The 22,599-nt window shown below is 35.0% G+C and overlaps 1 protein-coding gene across 1 annotated transcript; it reads right to left on the bottom strand.

Moving 5' to 3' along the window:
• Positions 1-2,111: 2,111 nt before the first annotated feature.
• LOC105362709 (zinc finger protein 271) lies at positions 2,112-20,692 on the bottom strand. Its single transcript, XM_011500195.1, has 11 exons — positions 19,958-20,692; positions 17,664-17,769; positions 16,359-16,559; positions 15,338-15,837; positions 14,935-15,076; positions 14,155-14,502; positions 12,888-13,132; positions 12,321-12,586; positions 7,675-7,896; positions 4,127-4,512; positions 2,112-2,696 (listed from the first exon to the last, which is right to left on the bottom strand). The coding sequence occupies exons 2-11, from the start codon at positions 17,712-17,714 to the stop codon at positions 2,112-2,114; spliced, it is 2,946 nt and encodes a 981-aa protein (XP_011498497.1). The 5' UTR covers positions 17,715-17,769; positions 19,958-20,692.
• Between the last annotated feature and the right edge of the window lie 1,907 nt (positions 20,693-22,599).

The following is a 22,599-nucleotide window of genomic DNA, read 5'->3' as shown; positions in this document are numbered from 1 at the left end:
ATTTTCTCTTTTTTGCGCTTATGATTTTCGCGTGCTTGTCTCTTTCACTTTCTTGGTTTATTTATTTTTTTTTCTTTTTTTTCTTGTATGTATATCCACATTTGATTTGGATATTATGTAGAAAGCTACTATTCACTGTATTACAAAATTCTTTTAATTATGTGGTAGAACCATTGCGCAACTGCTGTGTTTGCCAATATTAAATAATGTTTACATATTTTATCTTGTAATTTTTAAAAGTAATTATTAATTTAAAATAATGATTATATGATAACTGATTGATTCTTATAATACTTTAGCAATTGCGAATGTGTTCACTCACTTGTAGTCTCGGTTCACTTAATAAACGACTTTTGGTTTCAGGAGATCCCACGTTATTTTTAATGTTTTACACAACTCGTTTTAATGTGAGCGCCACGTCATTACATCGGTTAAATTAGAATTTACGTTTTAATTTTTTAGATTTCATAGTATGTAAATAGCTTGTGTGAGCTTGCGACGTGGTAGTCGTCTTTATAATGTCAAGGTACGGTTCCATTTTGTAATTGATGCAATGAACAAAATATATGATTAATAAATGAACAGATAATTATATGGATTAGCAGGTTAATAAGTTTTGAGTCAAATATCATAATTCTGAACCTTAGTAACATATTTTATTATTAACGATAAATTTGAAAAGTTGTTAGCTCTAGATTTTAACGAGAACTGATTTATATAAATATATATATATATGTGTCTGTATATATATGTATATATATATATATATATACACACACACACACACACACACATATATAAAGATCTACAAACTGTATTATGGGCAAGAAATTACTAATAATAAAATACAATGATAATTGATCTGAGAAAAACTGTATATAAACTCGATAGTTAAACGTGACTATTTAATCCAATGAAAAAGAAAAAAAAACATTTAAATGTACAAATTATCGTAGTTACTTACTGTAAAAATAAACTTCTGAAATTCTCTGTATTACACTTACGTTATATCTATTTTGAGTAAATTTTTCACGAGTAGATTCGTTTAAAGAAATATTTTAAGATGAAAATAGATTTTGATATTAGTTGAATAAAATTGAATAAATTGAGTTTATTGCTAATTCGTTTGTCACGCCAGAAGCGCGTGCGTACCCATGCGTACGAATGAGTGAGTGAGTGAGTGAGTGAGTGAGTAAGTGGGTGAGTGAAAAATCGGTAACTCGATAAGATTTATAAATTTCGGTTTCGCTCCCCCCCCCCCCGTCATTTAAATTTGCTTATTATTCTTGAAACACTGCGTAAGACTTTATAAAGCTCAATAAAAATGTGTAAAAATCTAACATGCTCTTTTCTTTATGCATAATAAATCAATGACAATATCCAAATGGCATGGATAGTCCGAAAGTTCATTAAGACAATGCTAAAAACGTATAATATGTACTATACATTTTTATGTTTCAAGTTACATTTCTTTAAATGTAGAAAAAATTAGTTTGCTTTCAACATTCGTTACTTAGCAAGTATACGTAAATTAATATGTACGCTGAATAAGCAATCACAGATTGCAATATGTAATGGAGAAATCACAAAATCATCATCAAACTCAGCAGAATTCCTTTTGGTTAAAGAAGGAAAGATATGAATGTAAAAGTTACCGACGTAAATGAAAAAAAAATTATGAAATCATTATAGGAATTAATCAACACGCTTCAATAAAATATATATTTCATAAAAAAAAGAAAAAAAGAAAAAGAAAAAAAAGGAGGATAATTATAGTTAATATAAAGGATTAAGAGCTTTTATCTAACTAATGCAATACGTTTCTTAATAATTAAATAAAAATGTGAAATTTTTGGTTTCACTCTAGTTTTGCGTCGGCATCCTTATACTTTATGTATCTTTCCTTAGTATATCTCATTCCGTTTACATTCTCAAAATCCAATGGTTCTTGATAGTTACACGTATCAAAGTACCCGGCATTCTCGCGGTTAGTTTTATCAATCAGTGTAAAGTCAGCGACAAGGAGAGCAACGGAGGGCGACGGAAGAGTCTCGTCTCCGCTAATAGAAGAGACCGACGGCGCGCTGCAATCCAAGATCGCTGGCGTTGGCTCAGTAGGAGGCGAGAACACCCGGAGGTGTAGGTACGACGACCGTGTGTTGGGGTAAGCCGACGGCAGGAGCCGGGGGCGGTGCTAGAGGATGTCCGACGAGGACTGCCGCCGCAGCGGCAGCAGCCGACGGTAGGGGTAGGCCCCCAGCACCACCGGCCCCGCCGCCACCACCACCGGCACCAGCACCGCCGGCACCGGTACCGGCACCAGCGGCTCCCGGCTGTTGAGCCGCCCCTCCGGCGAGGGCCGAAGCGGCGCTGCCAACCTGCGTGGGTGGGCCTTCGGCCGCGTGTTTACGTAGGTGCCGCAGCATGTTGCCCTTCTCGACGAAGGTCTTGCCACAGTCCGGGCAGCTGTGAGGTCGCTCGTCCGAGTGGGAGCGCCGGTGGGAGACAAGATGGCCCTTGCACATGAAATCCTTGGGGCAGAGGTCGCAGCGGAACGGGCGCTCGGCTTGGCTGCCCTTGTTATGCGAGCGCATATGGAAGAGCAAGTTGCCCTTCAAGGGGAAGCTCTTGCCGCACTCGGTGCACACGAATGGTCGCTCGCCCGTGTGGCAGCGCATGTGATTTATCAGATGCTCCTGGGAACGCACAAATTATCATTAGTCAGCGTTTAATGTTAACTTTGTCGTTTCAAAAAGGATGATGCTTCGCGCTCGCATGACCGTGCCGTGCCACCACCGTTGTCCAAGCGCAACGCCAATGATATTTCAATTGCCCGCGTTAACGGACGATATTCGATATCGCCGGGAGCACTTTGACAACAAGGATAGCAGCCAATTAACAGTTCCATATTTTTAAAAAGCTATTATGTCAAGATCTTTTTGTTTCGATGTGATATCGTAAAATTTAAATCGCCCGATGATGATTTAGTAAAGATGGAACGATTATGTGTCTTCGATCGAATTGCATAACGTAGATTAAACTATTGAGATGTCTGTCAATAATAAAAGTATCGTGGCGGGGGAGGGGGAATAGGTCGGGGAAGAGGCGAAGGATGAGAATTGCAACAATGATGCACATAAGAAATGATAAAATTTAACATTAAATTGATGATAGTCTTCTATATTGTAAAATAATGAGTTTCAACGGTATTAAATGTCGATTAACGGAATTACATTCCCATGGAATGCCACATAATTCTTATTATTTTATTATTAACGAATAAAATTTGAACGTTTAATGCTCACCGACAGTTTAAAAATTCACGTATTATAATGATTAAAAGCCATCCGATGGATAAAAAAAATTATTGCAAAGTTTTTAAATCAATAATCAAATAATTGCAAATAATTATGATCTTAATCTAAATATAAAAATTAAATAATTAAATAGAAATACGAAAAGTTTATTCTACTTTTCTTTTTAAAAGCGTTCATGCATACACACACCACGGACGCACGCACGCACGCACGCCCACACACATCCACATGCGTGTATGTATATCGTCCTTCCCTTCCCCTTCCCCTTCCCAACGAAATTATCACTAAAACACGGTGATGGTATCGTATCTACACGCGTATGTACGATATTTGTGAAGAAACTGAATATTGGCCATTGTGCTTTGGAGAGATAATTCGTCAATACCGAATTTTATGATTTTATGATTTTATGATTTTATGATTTTATGATAAAACGATTCAAAAATAAGTTTTATATAATTATTTATCATGAAATTGTAGCGTGGATTTAGAATGGTTATAACGTTCTTTGTATTACGGAATGCATAAGTCGATTTTTTCGAAGGACTTTGTTGGATCCTTTTATTTTATCTACTTTCTATATTTCGGCTTTGAAAATGGCTTTCTTTTTTTTTCTTAATAAAGTGCAAGTTGCTTCAGTAATATTTGTCTTTAAAGGAAGCAAAAACAAACAAAAAACAAACAAAAAAAGAGGGAAAGGGGAGTGTAGGGAGAAAAGGATAAAATATCGATATGATTTGCATGGGTTGAGGAGAGGGGGTAGGGGAGGTGGGTCAGGGCGTGGGAATGAAGAAGAGAGACAGACTCACCTTGCGGGTGAAGGGCTTGGAACAGACGTTGCAGCAGTGCGACGAGTCGCCGGTGTGCTGCCTAAGGTGGTTGTTGAGATGTTCCTTGCGCGTGAAGGTGCGCTGACAGAACTCGCAGCGATGGGGCGACTCGCCAGTGTGAATGCGCACGTGGTTCGTCAAATGTTCCTTCCTGGTGAAGGACTTGGAGCAGAAGTGGCAGCGGTGGGGCGACTCGCCTGTGTGTTGACGCACGTGATTTGTCAAATGTTCCTTCCGCGTGAAGGATTTCGTGCAATACTGGCACTTGTGCGGTGACTCACCCGTGTGCTGCCTGACGTGGTTCACCAGGTGGTCCTTCCGCGTAAACGCTTTCGGACAGTACTGGCAGCGGAAGGGCGTCTCTCCTGCATTTTTTTACATTCCGGTTTTTCTTTTCTTTTCTTTTCTTTTCTTTCTTTCAACTTATTTTTTCGTTTAATTCACACAGACATCGACATTTGTCTCTATCGCATTTATGTATACATTGAATTGTCGTTACGTGACGCACCGAGAAAATAAAGGGACACTTATTAACCGGTAAGTATGATAGTGCTTTCTTTTCTCGGTGCCAGAAAGTTTAAATTGCTTACGATTTGGCTTCCAATTTGCGCATGGCATATAACAATTCAAAATCATTTTCCACGACTCCGATCGCGAATTTATGCATCTTTACGAACATTGTACGATCGAACCAATAAAAACGATTTATTCTATAATGATTTCTGTTGGATTAATATAAATTTAAGTTTAAACGCCTTTATATCAATCGTGCTATATATTTAATCATTATATTGCGAATATATTCACTGATAAATATTGAAGCGTCAGAATTTATTTTTATATTCTTAAGTGCTAATTAACGAAAATTGCGCGAAATAAACTGTATAAGTTGTACTTTCAATTGACTTTCATTAATGGGCTTATCTATTTCTAATAGTCTAATAGTCAGAAATCGTAATATCAAATGAACTTTCTACTCTCTTATTTATTTATTTATTTTGTATTTTACGTCATACAGACAAGGGGGCATCACCTGCACAAGGCGAGTTTTGCCGGATGCAATGCACCAAGAGGCATATCGGATCTTTCGATTTGCATTAACTTCCCTCTAGTTTCTTTTATTTTGCAAATTTTCAATTTTATCTACACTAGTAATATACACTTTGTTAATTATTAATGTTTACCTATACGTAAAAAATCGTCTCTCAAAAAAAACGTCCTTTTAAAAAAAAAAAAAAAAAAAAAAAAAAAAAAAAAAAAAAAAAAAAAAAAAAAAAATCAGTAACAGAGTATTTACTTATATTTTAAAGAAAAAGGCTTCAAAATTGTTACAAATTGATAAGCGATTGTTTTAAAATTGTTAAATGAGTCATGCAAATTATATTACGTATCTCATATAAGCAAAGAATGAACTGCAAACTTAGCAGAACTCGGTTATGTCATTGATCTACTTAGGATCATTTTTTCTCTTTCAAAAAATATATTTTATAAATAATTATCAATGATTTAAAATTTAGTCATATACAATTTATAAAACCGTAAAACTTCAAATTTTTCAATCTATAAATAAATATGAATTTTTAAGTTTATAAATAGGTAATTTTAGATTATTACTTAGGTATGCATTTTTAATTAAAAGAACAAATATATTTTAATTTTCACTTGATGGTCAAACATTAACTACATTTCATGTCTGAAATTTAAAATTTCCATGACGTTAAATCCTTCTATAGTCAAAATATAATCATAATCAAAATATTAACAACATCAATAGGAATATAAGATGACTTTAAGCCAGTGTAAAAGTACAATGAAATAATCAATTAAAAGTGTATAAATATTTCAATTATTAATACTTCGATGATTGTCGTGTTAGTTCGTAATTTTTTCAACTAAAGGTAAGCAATGGTCCTCGAGCAAAGTTCAAAATTGTATTAAGTATTACAAACAACAATTTTGATAATTGTAATATTTGCCATCTTTGTGTATTGCACCCAAGGAAAGTCTATGTGCACCAGATTTCATTAACATTAATGTAACTTCGTAGCATTACGTATTAACTACGTTTATTTAATATAGTTTATTTAAAAGTACGATAACATAGACTAACCTTAAATATGTTTAATCCTACAAGGAAAGAGCAGTTTGTTAATGTTCGACTAACTAGGTAAAAAAACAATTTATTGTACCTATATTGAAAGTAGCAAATACATATAAATAGTGTTCGCTTTCGGTGTAATTGTTAGTAAACCAATGAGAAATAATAAAGCGTAATAGAACATATGATTGTTCGAGAAAAAACATTTTGTCAGTTGGAAAAATGAATGAAAATCGAACTAGTGAGACGACATTAAAAACTGCGTCTAAATTAACCGAAAAAGGCAAATAACTAAGCATGTATGAGAGCGGTGTATAAGGCAGAATTGTGGTATTTCTAACGAAGTTAGCAGGATTTATGTGTATAATGATTATCAAGTAAGATTTTAACATATAAAATATAACAAATTTTGCTTTTGGAAAAAGGAATATCGGAATTGAGTTTGAAAATTCATGTTAAATAATCTATTTGTACATAAAAAACGATTGAATTGATTAAAAAAACTAAGAGTTTCTATATCAAGTAATAAAATAATTGATGGTATGTATGTGTACACAATCTTTTTTGTTTGTTTAGCTTAACCATAATTAACCTTATTTTTACACAAAATAAATATATTACTTATTATATGATTAAATAATTTTCAGTATTCCTTCATTTAAATAATATGTAAACATATTTTGTAATAATATGTAAACATAAATTGGAGAAATGCGTAATCCAAATATAAAAAAACAATTCTATTAATAATAAATATTCTGTAGTCATTTTCACTTTGCAAAAATAAGGTGTAATTTCAATTTTAAGTTACAACAATGTTCATCTTGGTTAACTTAAGAAACTATAAAAAAAATTGATGTACATTTAATTGTATTAAACTAATTTTTTTTTATAAAAGAGTTTTAATGGTAACGTCTAAAGGTAAATTATAAAATTATTTATATCTTATCATTATATAATGAATCGATTTCAGAATTGAATTAAATGATAATTTGAATGAACTAACGTCGAATTTTGAAGAAAAAAACAATTAATAATCAAAAAATACAAAATCAAACAAATTTTTAGTAAGCAAACGGTTAAACAAACGAATAAGCAAAAAAACTTTGTCTTGTAATTTGAATTGGTTTAGAAGAAACTCCGTATAATGAAAGAAAAAATAATTGAGTATAAGATGAATTCGATTAGTGAGCTATAGATGTGTATATGTGTGAAAGAGGCTGAGAGAGAGTGAGAGAGAGAGAGAGAGAGAGAGAGAGAGAGAGAGAGAGAGAGACGGGGATGAGGGAGGGATGAGAAAGTGAGATAGAGAGAGAGAGAGAGAGAGAGAGAGAGAGAGAGAGACAAGAATGTGTGTTCACGAGGTTAATGTATTCGTCTCTATTTTGCAATTTTTGCCGAAGTGAACATCTCTGCCAACCGCTCTCACCTGTGTGTTGGCGGATGTGGTTAACAAGGTGTTCCTTTCTGGTGAACGATTTGGAGCAGAAGCCGCATCGGTGTGGTGACTCACCCGTGTGCTGCCTGACGTGATTCAGCAGATGCTCCTTCCGCGTGAACGTCTTCGAGCAAAAGTCGCAGCGATGCGGCGTCTCGCCGGTGTGCCACATTATGTGATTCGTGAAGTGCTCCTTACGCGTGAACGACTTGCCTGAAAAGATATTCAAGTCGGTTAAATATAGGGTTCTACGTACTTACCAACATCTCACCAAATGCAGAGAAATATTAAACGCACTGGTCGCTTGTAACTAAATTAGGCTTAAATAATCTTCTGTCAAGTATGCAAATTTTAGAAAATTCCCTGCCTAAAGTCCAGGCTTTTAAAAAACTTTTCATTTGCTCTTCTTTCCGACACTTTTGTACTTCCAATATATATATGATTTCTAATTTTTAAAATACTTTTTAAAGAATTGTTTTAAACATGCTTATTGCGCTATACTATTGTATCCTTAAGTCATTAATTTATAATTTTTCGTCTTGTAATGTTTTAAAAATAAATGGTAAAATTTAAACGTATTAAAATTAAAAGAAAAACAGATTTAATAAATTATAATTGGATTAATTGTATTCACAGTCAAAATACAAAAGAGACATATATTAAATTTATAGAATTTCAATATCAGTCAAGTGATCATTTTTGCTAAACCAATGATCGAGAAAGAAATTACCGATCCGAAAATTATAATTTGAAATACAAAAACTTTATTAAATCACGTGAACCGCATATGTGGCTCAAATAAAATACTGGGCGTGATCTGTTTTTTTTTTTATGAAAATCTTAAAATATTATTTTATATTTTATAAAAATTTCTGAAAGCGTAATTGTATGTTCAGAACGAACCGCATTCTTTTATAATTGATATTCATAAATTAATTATTCAAATACAACTATATTCAGCACATTCACCACTATCCCCCACCCAATTCCGAATAAAATAAAATTTGAAAAGTATTTCCAATGAATTTTATTTATCGAACATTATTTTAATAATTTTTTACCAGTTATTGTATTTATTTATAATCGATCCTTTTATTATTTCGTAAAATCACCTATCATTGGATATAATTACAATGAATACAATGGACAATATAAAAAATTACATACCATCATACGGATAAAGAAACTATACTTTTCCTTCATAATTATATTGCGATTAGCAGAGAATGTACATTTTTAGAAAATTATTTCCCAATTCAAACGTGTCAGTATTAGAGAAACAAACAACGAAAGTAATTGCACGAGCTCCATGTAAATGATCCGTCTGATTGGATCAATAGTCAGGCAAACGTTATTCTACAGCAATTCCGAGCTTTAATAATGGCGTTTCTTCATTTAAACTGCGAATAATCAGTGATCGACCAAAACAATACCGACAGTAACCGAATTAAAGTTTCGTAATTTCGATGCCATATATCATGAAAAATGCGCACGAATTATAAAAACAAAAAGGACACACACGTATGTTGCGCGAGTAATACGGCAAATCCTAGGAACCGCGATTACGGGTACAAGCTGAGTTCATATCTATTCATAGAAAGCATTGAGTTTAAACGAGATAGCGAGGAACGGCATCCCGGTATTTCTAGTACGCTTGCTGGAGCCTCAAGGCGCGGAGACCCGCACCGCGTCCTGAGCATACTCGGCCGCAACGAGGTGGCTAGGCGCCTGAGCAATAATCGCTGCAGCTAAGGGCCAAGACGATCTATCATCTCTTTGTTTCCTTCCGTTCGCTAATCTTCCCCTCCAACTACTACAAACTTCCGCAATACCTGCATTCCACCCTTATCCTCGACCACCGTTATACGTATTATAAATTTAAAGGCGTTTCTTGAAAAAAATTTTTATTTTTATTTTTGAGACGCAATTTGATAAATACCCATGATATATACCTATATATATATATATATATATATATAAAGCTTTAGTTAGACATAAAGCATATGTCCTCGTCTTGTGAAATTGACGAGCCCGCATCATTTAAAAAATGAATTTAAGCACTTTATACAATTATTAATACAATTACTTTTTTCATCTTTTCAATAAATTGACCATATCATTTAATAATAATGGATAATGTTGATTTTTTTATTATTATTATTATTATTATTATTATTATTATTATTATTATTATTATTATTCTTAAAACACATCTTTTTACAATATTCATTTAAAAAACCTGCTCAAATATTTGTATATACATCTATGCAATTACTTATCTATAAATTAATTTTATCTCTTAATCAATGGATTTATATGAACACAATGATACGATATTTTATAGAAAAATACCGACTAAGTAGACTTGGACCAGCTTCTTCGAAGAAATAAAACAGTAACGGAAACTATTTATGATGCCTTATCCCCTAATTTAATGGGAAAAAAAAAAAAAAAAAAAAAAATTACAAAATAATCTTATAAAAAGTATATAATAGAGTTCAAAAGAAATCTGGATTATATCCAACAGGTTGGTTGTCGCAATGTCAGAATTGTATGTATTAATCTTCAAATTTATGTCTCGTTCGCTTCATTATATAAGTCGGCCCTCGGGTGTCGTCTTACAGTTCTAAGACTTGAATAGGGGATAAAGTGAAAGGAATTTCTCATTCAATGTCATCATCCATTTATATATATATATATTCTCTCTCTCTCTCTCTCACTCTATATATATATATATATATATATATATATATATATATATATATATATATATATGTATATATTAAAAAAAAAAAAAATTTTATCCAACAGACAAAATTGTAAATAATGTGAAAAATAAACTCTAACTTTTTAATAAAAATCGTCTGATTAACTTTTTTATCATAAAAAACGACCGTCCTAAATTATTATTCATGTCTTACAATGTATTCGTATTAGAAAATTAATTTAAGTCTTCAATTGTTAACATAGAAAGTAAAATGTTCTTTTATAAAGCGGCCTATAGAAATGATTGGACGATAATACTCTAATCAGTAAATCCAAATGACATGATTGAGGAGAATTGAATATGTTGAGCAAAGGTTTAGCGTAGCCAGACAAAAGTATTAGAAGAGGGGAAGAACAATTGACTGTTGGTTGAGGGATAAGGGATAACGGGCTGTAGGATGCCACCCCCACCCACCCCCCACCCCCGCCATTTAGCGGCTGGTGTAAAAGTCGATGGGGGTAATAGAGGGGGGGGGGATACCATCAATGTTTTTTGAGGGAGTGAGGGACACGGCGCCGGCGACGCGATCAATCCTCGCGCGAATTTTATTTTTCGACGTCGTGGCGACACTCGTCGGATAACCTTTTATGTGGTTGCCCTGGGTGACCGACTTTATGCGGGTTCAGACGATAAGCGACTTGATCTTATTGATGCTTTAATAATCTGTTCGGCCAAATATGAAAATATCTTTAAAATTTGCATTAAAACAAGCATTTTTAAGATAATAAATAAATTACCATTTATGAATTATTAAAAACTCAATGCTTGAATATTTCTATTAGCCAACTTTTGTTATCAGAATTAGATGCTTAGTATCTACGAGTAACTATAAAGGCCTTCTCGATCATAAAGAAGAATAAAAAAATCAATCTCGTTTTTTTTATTTATTTTTTTCTTCAAATAATGACATTACTTAACGAAAATTCTACGATAGTCAAGTTTAATATAACTTATTAAACAACCAAAGTATTTGCGAATATTTGGTTGTGTCGCATTATTAACTGATGACTATAGATGCATAAATTACATAATTACATTAATATCTCATTAACACTATCTTGAAGTACTTGGATTCTTATAAACGTTTGAAAGATAGAAAAATATTAACGATAAATATCTCAAATTACATAGGTCAATAAATTATTTTAAAATAGTATTATGACTATTAAGATATATGCAGTTTGTAAAATTCCATTGAATGTAGATTTTGTAATATGCAAAACTTGAGTCCTAGTTGATTATAAGACATTTATGAAGCAGTGCATTTACTGCAAAGTTACTAAATACGATTCAAGACTCGAGACTTTTTGATAATTATTGTAAATATCGTCTGAAGCTTTCAACAATAACGATCAACGCGAATGGACTTTCAAGAGAAAGCATATATCACGTATATCCAACTTTTACGTCTGCCAATTTCATAATATTAGTATTTTAACTTTGTTAAATTTTGTATATACTGTAAAATCGATTGTTAATACATGAAATTTAAATCCAAACATTGAAAATACTTATTATTTAAAAATTGAAATATAAACTGAAAAAATATGGAAATATAGATATTCTTTTGTCTATAATGTAAGTCGATTACAATTGGCTTTAACTAAGATTAAATTATATTTTCTAATACTTGTGCCAATACCCATGACTATAAAACAAAACAATGAGCGGAAATTTAAAATATATTCTTCTTAATTTGGACTTTATATTGAACGAATTGGATAAGCTTATACTATAATGGTACTTAAGTACTTATCAAAGTTGCATTTTTTAAATACGTTAATTAGGCTTAAAGTATTGCAAATTGACATGTACCGATTATTTGAAGTTTTCGTTAAAATTTTAATTTTGATTAAATTGGAAAACTTACCGCAAATCTCACAACGGAATGGCGTGTCGTTGGTATGGGAGCGCATATGATTGGCCAAATGCTCCTTGCGGGTATATTTCTTGCCACAAACTTGACAGTGATGGGGTGTCTCGCCAGTGTGCCACATCACGTGATTCATAAAGTGCTCCTTGCGCGTGAAAGATTTTTTGCAAATATCGCAGCGATGAGGAGTTTCTCCTGTATGCTTACGTACATGATTCACCATATGTTCCTTGCGCGTGAAAGTTTTGGCGCAATACTGACATCTGAATAAAAGTAAATATTTATTTACTTAATTTCACTAAGTTTTATTGAATAAATGGCAATTATACATTTTTACAAAATGACAAATGAAAAAAAAAAAAAAAAAATTATAATAAAAAATAAAATAATTCCAACCATCTAATGAACTTTAAAATATGTATTTAAAAACTTGACACCACGATTATTTTCACGCACTGAGATCTTAATTATATTTTTTAATCGAGAATTACAAACAATATAATATCCATTTACATAAAATTCAATCAAATGACATGATTTTACGAATAAATAAAGTTTATTAACCTGTATGGAGTTTCTCCCGTATGGCACCTTGTGTGATTATCAAGATGCTCTTTTCTGGCAAAACTTTTGCCGCAAACCGTACAATTGTATGGCTTGTCGGTGGCATGACGCTTCATGTGTCGCTCTAATGACGGGGCATTAGCGAAAACATGGAAGCAAACAGCACAAGTAAACATGGAACCACCTAAGTGGCATTTTCCATGACGCGTTAAATCACTTGCAGTTGTAAATGCCTTGCCGCATACCTAGCCATAAATATTTCATTAAAACAATGACATTTCTCTCGCTTTATATTGGAAACAAATATTCTCTAATGGGCCCGACAATGACTTAGTTTCAATCAAAATAACGATTACCAAAGCATTACATTTTTAATAAAGTAAATTATCATGGAATTTCATTTATGTAACTTTACAGCTAAAGAATTATATCATGTAGCGAAATAAAGTGTGGGGATCTAACTTCTTCGTATCTAATACGATAAAACTTGTACTGAAATGATTATTAATTCTGCTATTACTTTTTGAAATCTTAAATTCTTACTACTGGGTATACGCATTAAGACCTATTAATAATTTCATAGTTCCTTAATATATATATATATATATTTCCCCCCCCCCCTTTAAAATACATTAATTTATTGAACAATTTTTCATATAGTATGAGGATATTTTGTAATCCTAAATATAAATGGCAAGTATGCAAATAAATGTTATATTTTTTCAAGTCAAAGAGGCTGATGAAAATATTCATTGTTTAATTCATTTAAAGTTAAAATTGATTAAGGTAATTTTTGGTAATATTAACATAAAAACTTGAATTTATTATTTCCTAATCCTAAAATACTTATTTAAATATGAAATTTCTCAGCATAAAAAATCTTAAATAAAATTTTAAAATTTAATACTTAAATTTATCAAGATAAATTTTATTTTACAATTATTTAAGCCTATGTAACTTCATATAATACATTTATCGTTATATTTTCCAATGATATTCATTTTACTATTTTACTATTAGAGTAAATCTCACAATTATTTTTCATTTTTGCACACAAACGATATTTTAAACAATGACTATAAAGGATTTATTAAACAAACATGCAAAATATATAATAAAAACAAAATATATAATTGCTTCAAAGGTATATCACTAGTTCATCGAATACATTTGTTCACAAGTGCATGTTAATAAATATGAAAATACCCTTTATTCAATATGAACCCGCTGCACAAATGAAGGCTGGTAACAACACACTACTACTGACCTGACAAGTAAAAGGCTTTCTTTCCGTATGGTATCTTCGATGGACGATCAGCTGATAGCGAAATTGAAAGATCTTGCCACAAACCTCGCAGGCGTGACTGCCTACGGACACGGGCGAACCACTTGGACCTGGCGTCACCTCACCATCGCTCGTCTTTATGTCAAATTTATTTAGCTGCACTTGTTGCACTAAGGGCGTGCCGTTCTGTATCGTTGTGACCGTCTGCGTTGGTACTGTGCCACCAATCAACGTGGTACCAGCGGCTATTTCGCTCTGCAACTTTCCAAAAACTTCGTGATACGCCAGCAGCTGATTTATCTGATTCAACTCCTCGACGTTCACGGCTCCCTATTCACATAGATACGTTTTTATTTTAGATATAGTTTCATGGAATTTTTTAACATTATTTGTATACATCGAATAAATGGTACTGTAATGTCTAATATCGCATACTGATTTTTATGTTTCAAAATACAATAATACCATACATTTTATTTATGTACATATTTTAGTATTTATTGACCATAACAATCTTTTGCACAATCAATAACAGCTGAATAATTACGAGCCTTAACCTTATCTAACAAAAAGTTATCATTACCAAAAATTATCTTATTTTTTTTTATATCTTACTGTGATATATTTCTAATTGTTGACTAATTCAATTGACTATTGTGAAAGAAAATTAAATAACATTCTTATCGAGTATAGTAATAAAACAAACTTAAGAAATTTTTAAGCTATTTTTGCCAGTACATTTATGATCCTATTAAAACTTACCTTATTGATGTACTGAGAAATATCGACTCCTAATGTTTTTGCAAGATCTTGATCATTAGCAGCGCTGATTTTAACAATAGATCCATCCGCTGTTCTAACATCCATCATGTGACCTCCTGATTTCAGATCAGGTACTTGAAATCTGTAATTTTTAATGACATAGAATATTCTATAGAAACTTTGAAGAGTATATTAACGAAATTTTGCATATTAGAACTTACAGAAAATTACAACGAACAAAATTTTTATATATCTTATTTTACGATTTAGAAATATTTAGAAATATTTATTTTTACATCATTAGTTATTTATACAAATGATGAACAATGCACGTCATTTCAAAAATTAATTTACTTTAAAATAAACTAATTTTTATAAAGAAATGAAAGTAAAGATATCTTACTGGGTCATATTTAATTGACGTATATCTTCTTTCTTTTCAACTTTATCCACTCCACTTGAGGGAGCACCATCTGCAGCAGAAGCACCTCCGATGCTCACACCAATTTGCTGCTGCTGATGCATTAGACTTTGTTGTATATCTTGTGCTTGCTGATGTTGGTGGTCACGTTGAACGTGAGAGTGGACCTGATTGTCATTACAACGATCCGATGTCTCTTCCTTAGGCTTGTTGTCCCTGGATAAGCTCTGATTCTGGCTGGTTTGACCTGTATTTTGTGCATTCTGATGATTCTGCATCTGATGATGAGATTGGGCCTGTTGCTGTTGTTGCTGATGCAACTGTGTTTGCTGCTGCTGCTGCTGCTGCTGCTGCTGCTGCTGCTGTTGCTGTTGCTGTGACTGCATTTGTTGCTGCATTTGGGCATGCGCTGCTTGCAAGTGACTTACACTTGCTTGAAGGTGACTTCCATCAAGATTAAGTCCCGGCAAAGAGACTGGAATCTTAAAAGAGCTAACGTTAAAAATGGTGTTTCATAATATTTGTGAAACTTAATTCTTTTTCTTCTATAAAACTCATTAATAATTTAAAAATAAATTCAATGCTTAAATTGGAATAAATTAAAATTTAATTTAATTGGTATAACCTTTAAGTGTATATAAATATTTCGCTGACTTTTGTACTTATCGCATAACTTATTATTTATAATTATTTATTTCGGTATCCTTAAAATTAGTCCTTAAATCAATTAAATTGACTTCGATATACGCATTTATTTGTGGAATAACTAATCACAAGTTAAAAAATACAAATTTATGGCAACATCTACTATAAATAATAAAATTTATTAAACACATGTGATTGATTACAATTACTTATTGCAATATCAAGATTAAAACATAATATAAAAGAACATCTAATAGAAAATCTGTATTATATTTTATCTGTGTTCTAAGAAATACAATAAAAAAAAATCTACATTTTACCTTCTATATCATATAACATGCACACTACTCTGACAAACCTGTGCAGTGGTCTGCAGGGAGCTATGATGACTACTCCTACTGACCGAAGGCTGATGATGGTGCGAAGTTGGTGTCTGATGGTGTGTACCAGAAGTTAATGACATATCTTGGTTCAACAATGCTGCTGAATCTTTGGTTGTTGTTGGAGCTTCACCACCTCCAGCACCAGCTCTGTGATGAGGATGATGATACACTGATACCTGTGGTATCGGCCCAGGGAAAAGATTGGTGAGGACCCAGTACTTTGCTACCGAGGAGGCTAATGCTACAGCTGTACCTACACGTAGGTCCGCGGATGAATGAGAATTGCTCCCTACATTGCCAAGGCTTGTCGGAGTTGCCAAACCACCTGGATACGAGGGGCGACCGCTTTGACCCACGCTTACTTCCTACCAATGCACATTCAAACATTTTTACAACATCAATTAGACATGCAAGAGCATGCAATGCAAATTCAGTCAACCAATGCACTGGAACTTATATTCCTTCCTAATGAGTATCACAAAATCTGTGAAGCTTTAGTTAATAAAACGAAACTGCTTATGATAATTTTGTGGGTTAAAGTTTGACGTTAGTATGACATTTGAATTATGGTATTTTAAGAAGTAAACTTCAGAATAACAAAAAAGTAAAAACCAACAAGATAAATATTTAAATATACTGAGTATTAATAGCATAAATTAAATTAGTTAAGGTTTGGATCTATAATTATTTTATTTTATTCAATATGCACAATTTGATAAAAAGTAATATAAACAAATGAAGCTACAATTATCACAGAATGAATTTGAAAAGGTAACAGATAAACATAATATTAAATATAAACAATTATTAACGAGATGAGATTGGAAATATTTTCATGGAAATAATACATTAATAATTACAAATTTTTTAAACAAAAATAAATAGCAAATCTGTGTGGTACTCTAGGTTCAAAATATATGCACATAATTCACATCTACACGCAGGCATACATACACACGTGCGTACACTTACACATGCACTCTACAGAACGGTTAAAAAACATTTTAGAAGCTATTATTTAAATATATAAGCAAAGCCTTATTTATTAAGCTACGTAAATCAAGTAAACATCTAATACCAAGTAGATTAATTAAAAATAGAGAAAAACCAATAAAAATTAATGTGCAATTCTACTATTTACAAATAATAGAAATTTTATATTTCATTAGACAATTACTAACAAGCTTTAATAGAATAAATCTCCCTTTACAAGTAGAAGGTCATAAATATATATTATATTTTTAGTAATATGTTGGACTATATAAAAGACAAAATCTCACCTCTTGTTGAGCCTGCGTTGTCGCTGGCAGAGCATGCTGCTCACTATTCATTTTTGTTCAATTAAAACCATCGATCAAACACTTCCTGTATTCTTCATTTTCTATTCTAAAAAGTATAATAATAAATTATTTTAAACTTAAGAACCAGATATTCTCAAAGAAATTTGTTACAATTTTTAATCTATATGTGGTAAATGCTAATAAGAAAGAACTTTTTCATCACAAAACATAAAATCTTTCCTTCGATTGAATAGCTGTATAAAAATATTTCAGGTTGATAACGGTTATATCACGATTATATAATCAATGCAACTTGAAATTTATTATATTATCAACAACATTAAACTAAATTTATAGCAATTGCAAACTACTTTACTTACTTTTAACAGCTTGAATTTTCAATTGTATCAATAATAAAATTAATATTCAAAAATAAAATAGTCTACAATAAATCAGAAAATCACGGGTATTGTAAATTAAATATATATATTATTTTTTTGTATATACATTATTAATTCATTATCAAAATAGCATAAACCTAACTTCAATACTACTTTCATTTTGATAAAAATTGATAAATTGCATAATTTTATATATAAAATATTTTGCTTAAATTTATTTTAACAAATTTAAGAATTCTCTGTATTCTTATGCATGACTCGACAAATAAAAAATTATTCAGATCGATACAAAGATGAATATGACATAAATATAAATACAAGTGTCGCTTTTAGAAGCTTCTCCAATTAATAAAGATTTATCTAAAACATTGAAAATATGTAGTCGATGATTTTATGGTTAAATGTAAAAAGAAGATTTTCATATTTTTATAGGTGCCATGCACGTAAAACAAACTTGGTTTATATATTTCATTCGATTGAGATTTGCTTCTGTTCAATAAATGAAACTTGAAATACAAAATTTCTAGATATATTTAAATATTTCATTATTTAAATAGTTTATAAATAATACAAAAGCAGTAAATAAGAAAAATGCTATTTTTTAACCATCAAATAGAAAAAATGGGTATTCAATAAAAGAAGCTATTGCGTGTGCATGTAGATGTGTGTGCGCGCGCGCGCGCGCGTATGTTGGCTGATTCATTAGGGATCGACTAGTAACAAAGCTTTATGAGACTACACGGTTCACAGCATTCGCATAAATATCAAAACCTCGAAAATTATTCTAACCTGCATCGATAATGAAAAAAATGAAATCGTGATACTAAAAATGTTCGATGAAATGTGCGTGCGATCGTACGTAAATGTAAGGTGCGCGCTCGCGCACTCACTTATGTGAGCCTACGAACACTGTGTGAGCGACCGAGTGAGCGCGCGCGCGTATCCGCTTACACATCGCCATGCAGATTATTTATATACACAGTACCCACACTATGTATGATGCTTATATATATACAGTCACCAATGCATGTGTGTGGGCGCATATATTTCATGCACGATGCACATAGATTCACTTGTGTATGTGCATGCATAAATATGTATAGGAATTCATAAATGCCTAGTTGTTTAAAAAAGAAAAAAACCGAAAAGAAAAAAAGCTGCGGGTTAAAAGCGCGAAGCGAAGCAACACACACCAACGTGCCGAGACTGTGCACAAGATCGTCGCATGCGCAGTAAAATCTCTAATCACGCTATCGCCCGCGAAGGCGAGAGCCAATCAACTCAGAGATTTTACTACGCATGCGACGATCTTGTGCACTGTCTGGTTGTGCGCACGTACATGGACGCACGCACACTGACTAAGCTCCAAGGCGAAGCTCCGAACGGGGACAAATGAATGTGCTCCGTTCTTCGTTTCTTAAGGCAGCCATACTTCGATAGGCGCGCGCGCGCGCGCGCATAAGTGAATTTCTTAATCCGTGAGGTCCGTTTTTTTTTTTTCTTCTCCGCCGTTATGTACATCCAAAACACACAGCAAGATGGTTGCCAGTGCACTAATGCACACAAACCACACGCACGCACACGCTCGTACGCGCGTATGTGGGTGCACGACGCAGCATTGAATCCCAAGATAGAAAAATTCTGTACGTTGGGAAAGGCCGTATTGAAGAGTATAGAGGGAAAGGAGAGGGGAAGGGATGTGCGTGAAAAAGCTCGTTAGTGGTTTCAAGGATAGAAAATAAGCGGCCCAAGCTAAATTCGCTAGCGATACGACGTGCAAAGATATTGAGAGAGACAGAAACACAGAGAGAGAGAGAGAGAGAGAGAGAGAGAGAGAGAGAGAGAAAGAAAGTGAGCGCGCGAAAGGAAAGAGAGGAAGAGAAAGACACTCACGTGGTGTCCGGTGCCATGGTCGCCGTATTCGATGCGGTAGCAACGGTGACAACGGGCATGATTCTCCTTAGGCTAGCTACGGGAGAGCCCCCTGACTCGATTTCGCCCCCGTTGGTCTTACTCCTTTGGCGAGCTCGTCGCGCTAGCCGCGCACCCTACCAGGACGTACACACGAGCGATGAGCTAAGCGTCCTCGTCCTCGCCTACGTCGCGGCGCCACCACACAGCCGCTCAACGACGCACATGCACACGCGCGCGCGCACACACAGACACACGTGTGCGCTAGGCGCGGAGTCACGTACGCAAGGGGGGACGCGCCTCTTACTCTGCGTCCCCGAGACAGACGGGAAGAGATAAATGCGCCGCCGCTGCTGTTTTCGTCGCTGTTGCTGCTACTGTTACTGCTGTCGTGATTGCTGCTGCTCCTGTTGCCGCTTCTTCCTCTCTTTCTCGCCGGTGAATTTTTTTCGGGCGGTGCGCGCGCGCGCGCGCGTTTACTAAACCCGTCCTGCTGATGGCGCGACTCGTGCGTAATACGGGGACAACGACGATACGACTTAGAAAGGAAGAGGCGATTAACCCTGGCCAAGCTCCGTGAATATCTTCGCGTGATCGCGCCACGAATTATCTACCAGCAGGACTAGCAGTGTGTCATGGCGGCGCGGCGAACCTGTCCGTCTTTCTCCTCGTCTTCTTCTTCACTTCGCGCTCCCCGAGAGCGGTGGCGGCGGCGGCGGCGGCGGCGGCGGCGGCGGCGGCGGTGACGGCGACGGCGGCAGCGGCAGCGGCAGCGGCAGCGGCGGTGGTGGCGGTAGCAGCTCCCCTCTGCCCCTGACAACAGTGCTCGGCCCTTCCGCCCCTCTTGCCCCCTCCGGTCACACTTGATTGGTCGCCGGGGCGCAGGGGAGGGGAGCACCGAGCGACCGCGAAGCGGCCAAGCGGGGAGGGACTCGCCCTCCTCGCTTCCGGTACACCGTTGATGATATAACGATCGCTGACCGTCGCTCTTACCGTCATACTTATTGCCCTCTTCCCTCCTCTCATTTCGTTTCAAATTTTTATTTACGGTTTAATAGACACCCCCGCTCTCACAAGCACCTCTCCGTGCCCACATCGCTATTCTACTAACATCCTACATTTTCTCCTTTTGACCAGCAATAGCCAATTATTATTATAACATCTGTAGGCCTCGCTCAAATCCGGCAATTATAGGATCCTGCAGCTTACAAATGCTCTCCAATATGAAACCGAAGAATGTCGATCTCTCGTCGAATTGCCTTCGAACTGTATCTTAAAAATTTGAGTAAATCTTTTTTACAGTACTCGTTTCAAATCACTTGTAGATTACATGGACATGTTTACAAGTATTTATTTTGAAAAAGAAAAAAAGAAAAATGAAAGAAGAAAAAAAGGAGAAGAAATGGAGGCGAAGCTCGGAGAGGAAAGAGGGAAGCAAAAGAAAATTGTGAAGCATTTAGGTGTCGAATAAATATATGTTCGTAATCTACAATAAAAGGCTAACTCATCAAAATTCATGAGTAAGCTCCGGAATCTCTATACGAAATATCAAATAAACATTATTAATTGCATTGTGTGCGTCGCCCTCTTACATATAATGATGACGTTTGGATTATAAATGATGAACCAAGCGTTCGTTCGTTATCAAAACTAAAGCTCCACGCTAATCGGCGTATGCGTATAGGCGGGCGGCCATGTGCATGAAGTAGTCGATCAAACATTTTGAAACTTTGGCGCTAAGGTAAGAGGCGCAGAGTCCACGCGTACGTGACGACGTATCGCCGACGTATCGCCGACGTCAATGACACCGTTGTTAGTCGATCACGTGACTTATGACGTGACGAATACATAACACTGCGCCCCTCTCGCGGCGAGGGAATGACGAGGTACGAACGCGCGGAGTCCCTCTTCGCCTCCCACCCTAGTGCCGCCATCACCACCACCCCACCCCCCGGGGCCACGAACGCCGACACAAGTCGGCTATTAACAGCTCCCCTTCTCTTCGGCCGCCGGTGCGGAAGCGTTTCGTTTTTTGGTCTCTTCCCCGCCCCTCCCTCGTACCCCTTCGCCGCTCCGTTTGCCGCGTCACCGTGCCCCACCTCGCAACATGTGTGTATATGTAATTCGTGGCCGTCCGACTGGCCAACACCGACACCGCCGCCGCCGCCGCCCTGTTTACGATCATTTTTGACGCCATAGTACCTTTTGCATGTACGATCTTTATTTTCAGCCATTTTTACAGCTTCGACCTTTTCTTTTAAAGGTTAGTTTATTAATGCGATTTCGAGGTTAGATTGCGCGGGTAATTCGGTAGTTCCAAATTGGATGCTAATGGACTGTTTGATTGGTACGCCGTTGTAACGCTGTCGTCCCCATACGCGCGTATCTCATTTAAGTGCGTTGGGACGTCTCTTTCTCAGCAGCGTCGAATGTTTAGTCTTGCAACGAAGTCATTGTGCGAATTCTGCCGGACCTCGCATCGACATCAAAGTATGTTGAATCGCGTCGCGTACGCTAAGTTGGGACTTCAAAGGCATCCACTAGAACTTAAGAAAGATGTAAAGAGAAAGGGAATGAAAAAAAGAGAGGACGAAAAAGGCAGAGGAGAGAATTTGGGATATGTG

This window comes from Ceratosolen solmsi, unplaced genomic scaffold (genome assembly GCF_000503995.2).
Source record: "Ceratosolen solmsi marchali unplaced genomic scaffold, CerSol_1.0 scaffold41, whole genome shotgun sequence".
Classification (NCBI taxonomy): Eukaryota; Metazoa; Arthropoda; class Insecta; order Hymenoptera; family Agaonidae; genus Ceratosolen; species Ceratosolen solmsi.
The sequence above is the reverse complement of the archived record's forward strand: the minus strand, read 5'-3'. Positions and strand labels throughout refer to the sequence as shown.

Bases quoted from the DNA above. Each gene is read 5' to 3' on its own strand.
- LOC105362709 (XM_011500195.1), bottom strand. From the start codon at position 17,714: ATGAATAGTGAGCAGCATGCTCTGCCAGCGACAACGCAGGCTCAACAA. The intron at 13,133-14,154 runs GTCAGTAGTAGT...ATTTATGGCTAG, and splicing joins GAAAGCCTTTTACTTGTCAG to GTATGCGGCAAGGCATTTAC. The intron at 12,587-12,887 runs GTTAATAAACTT...ACTTTTATTCAG, and splicing joins ACGGGAGAAACTCCATACAG to ATGTCAGTATTGCGCCAAAA.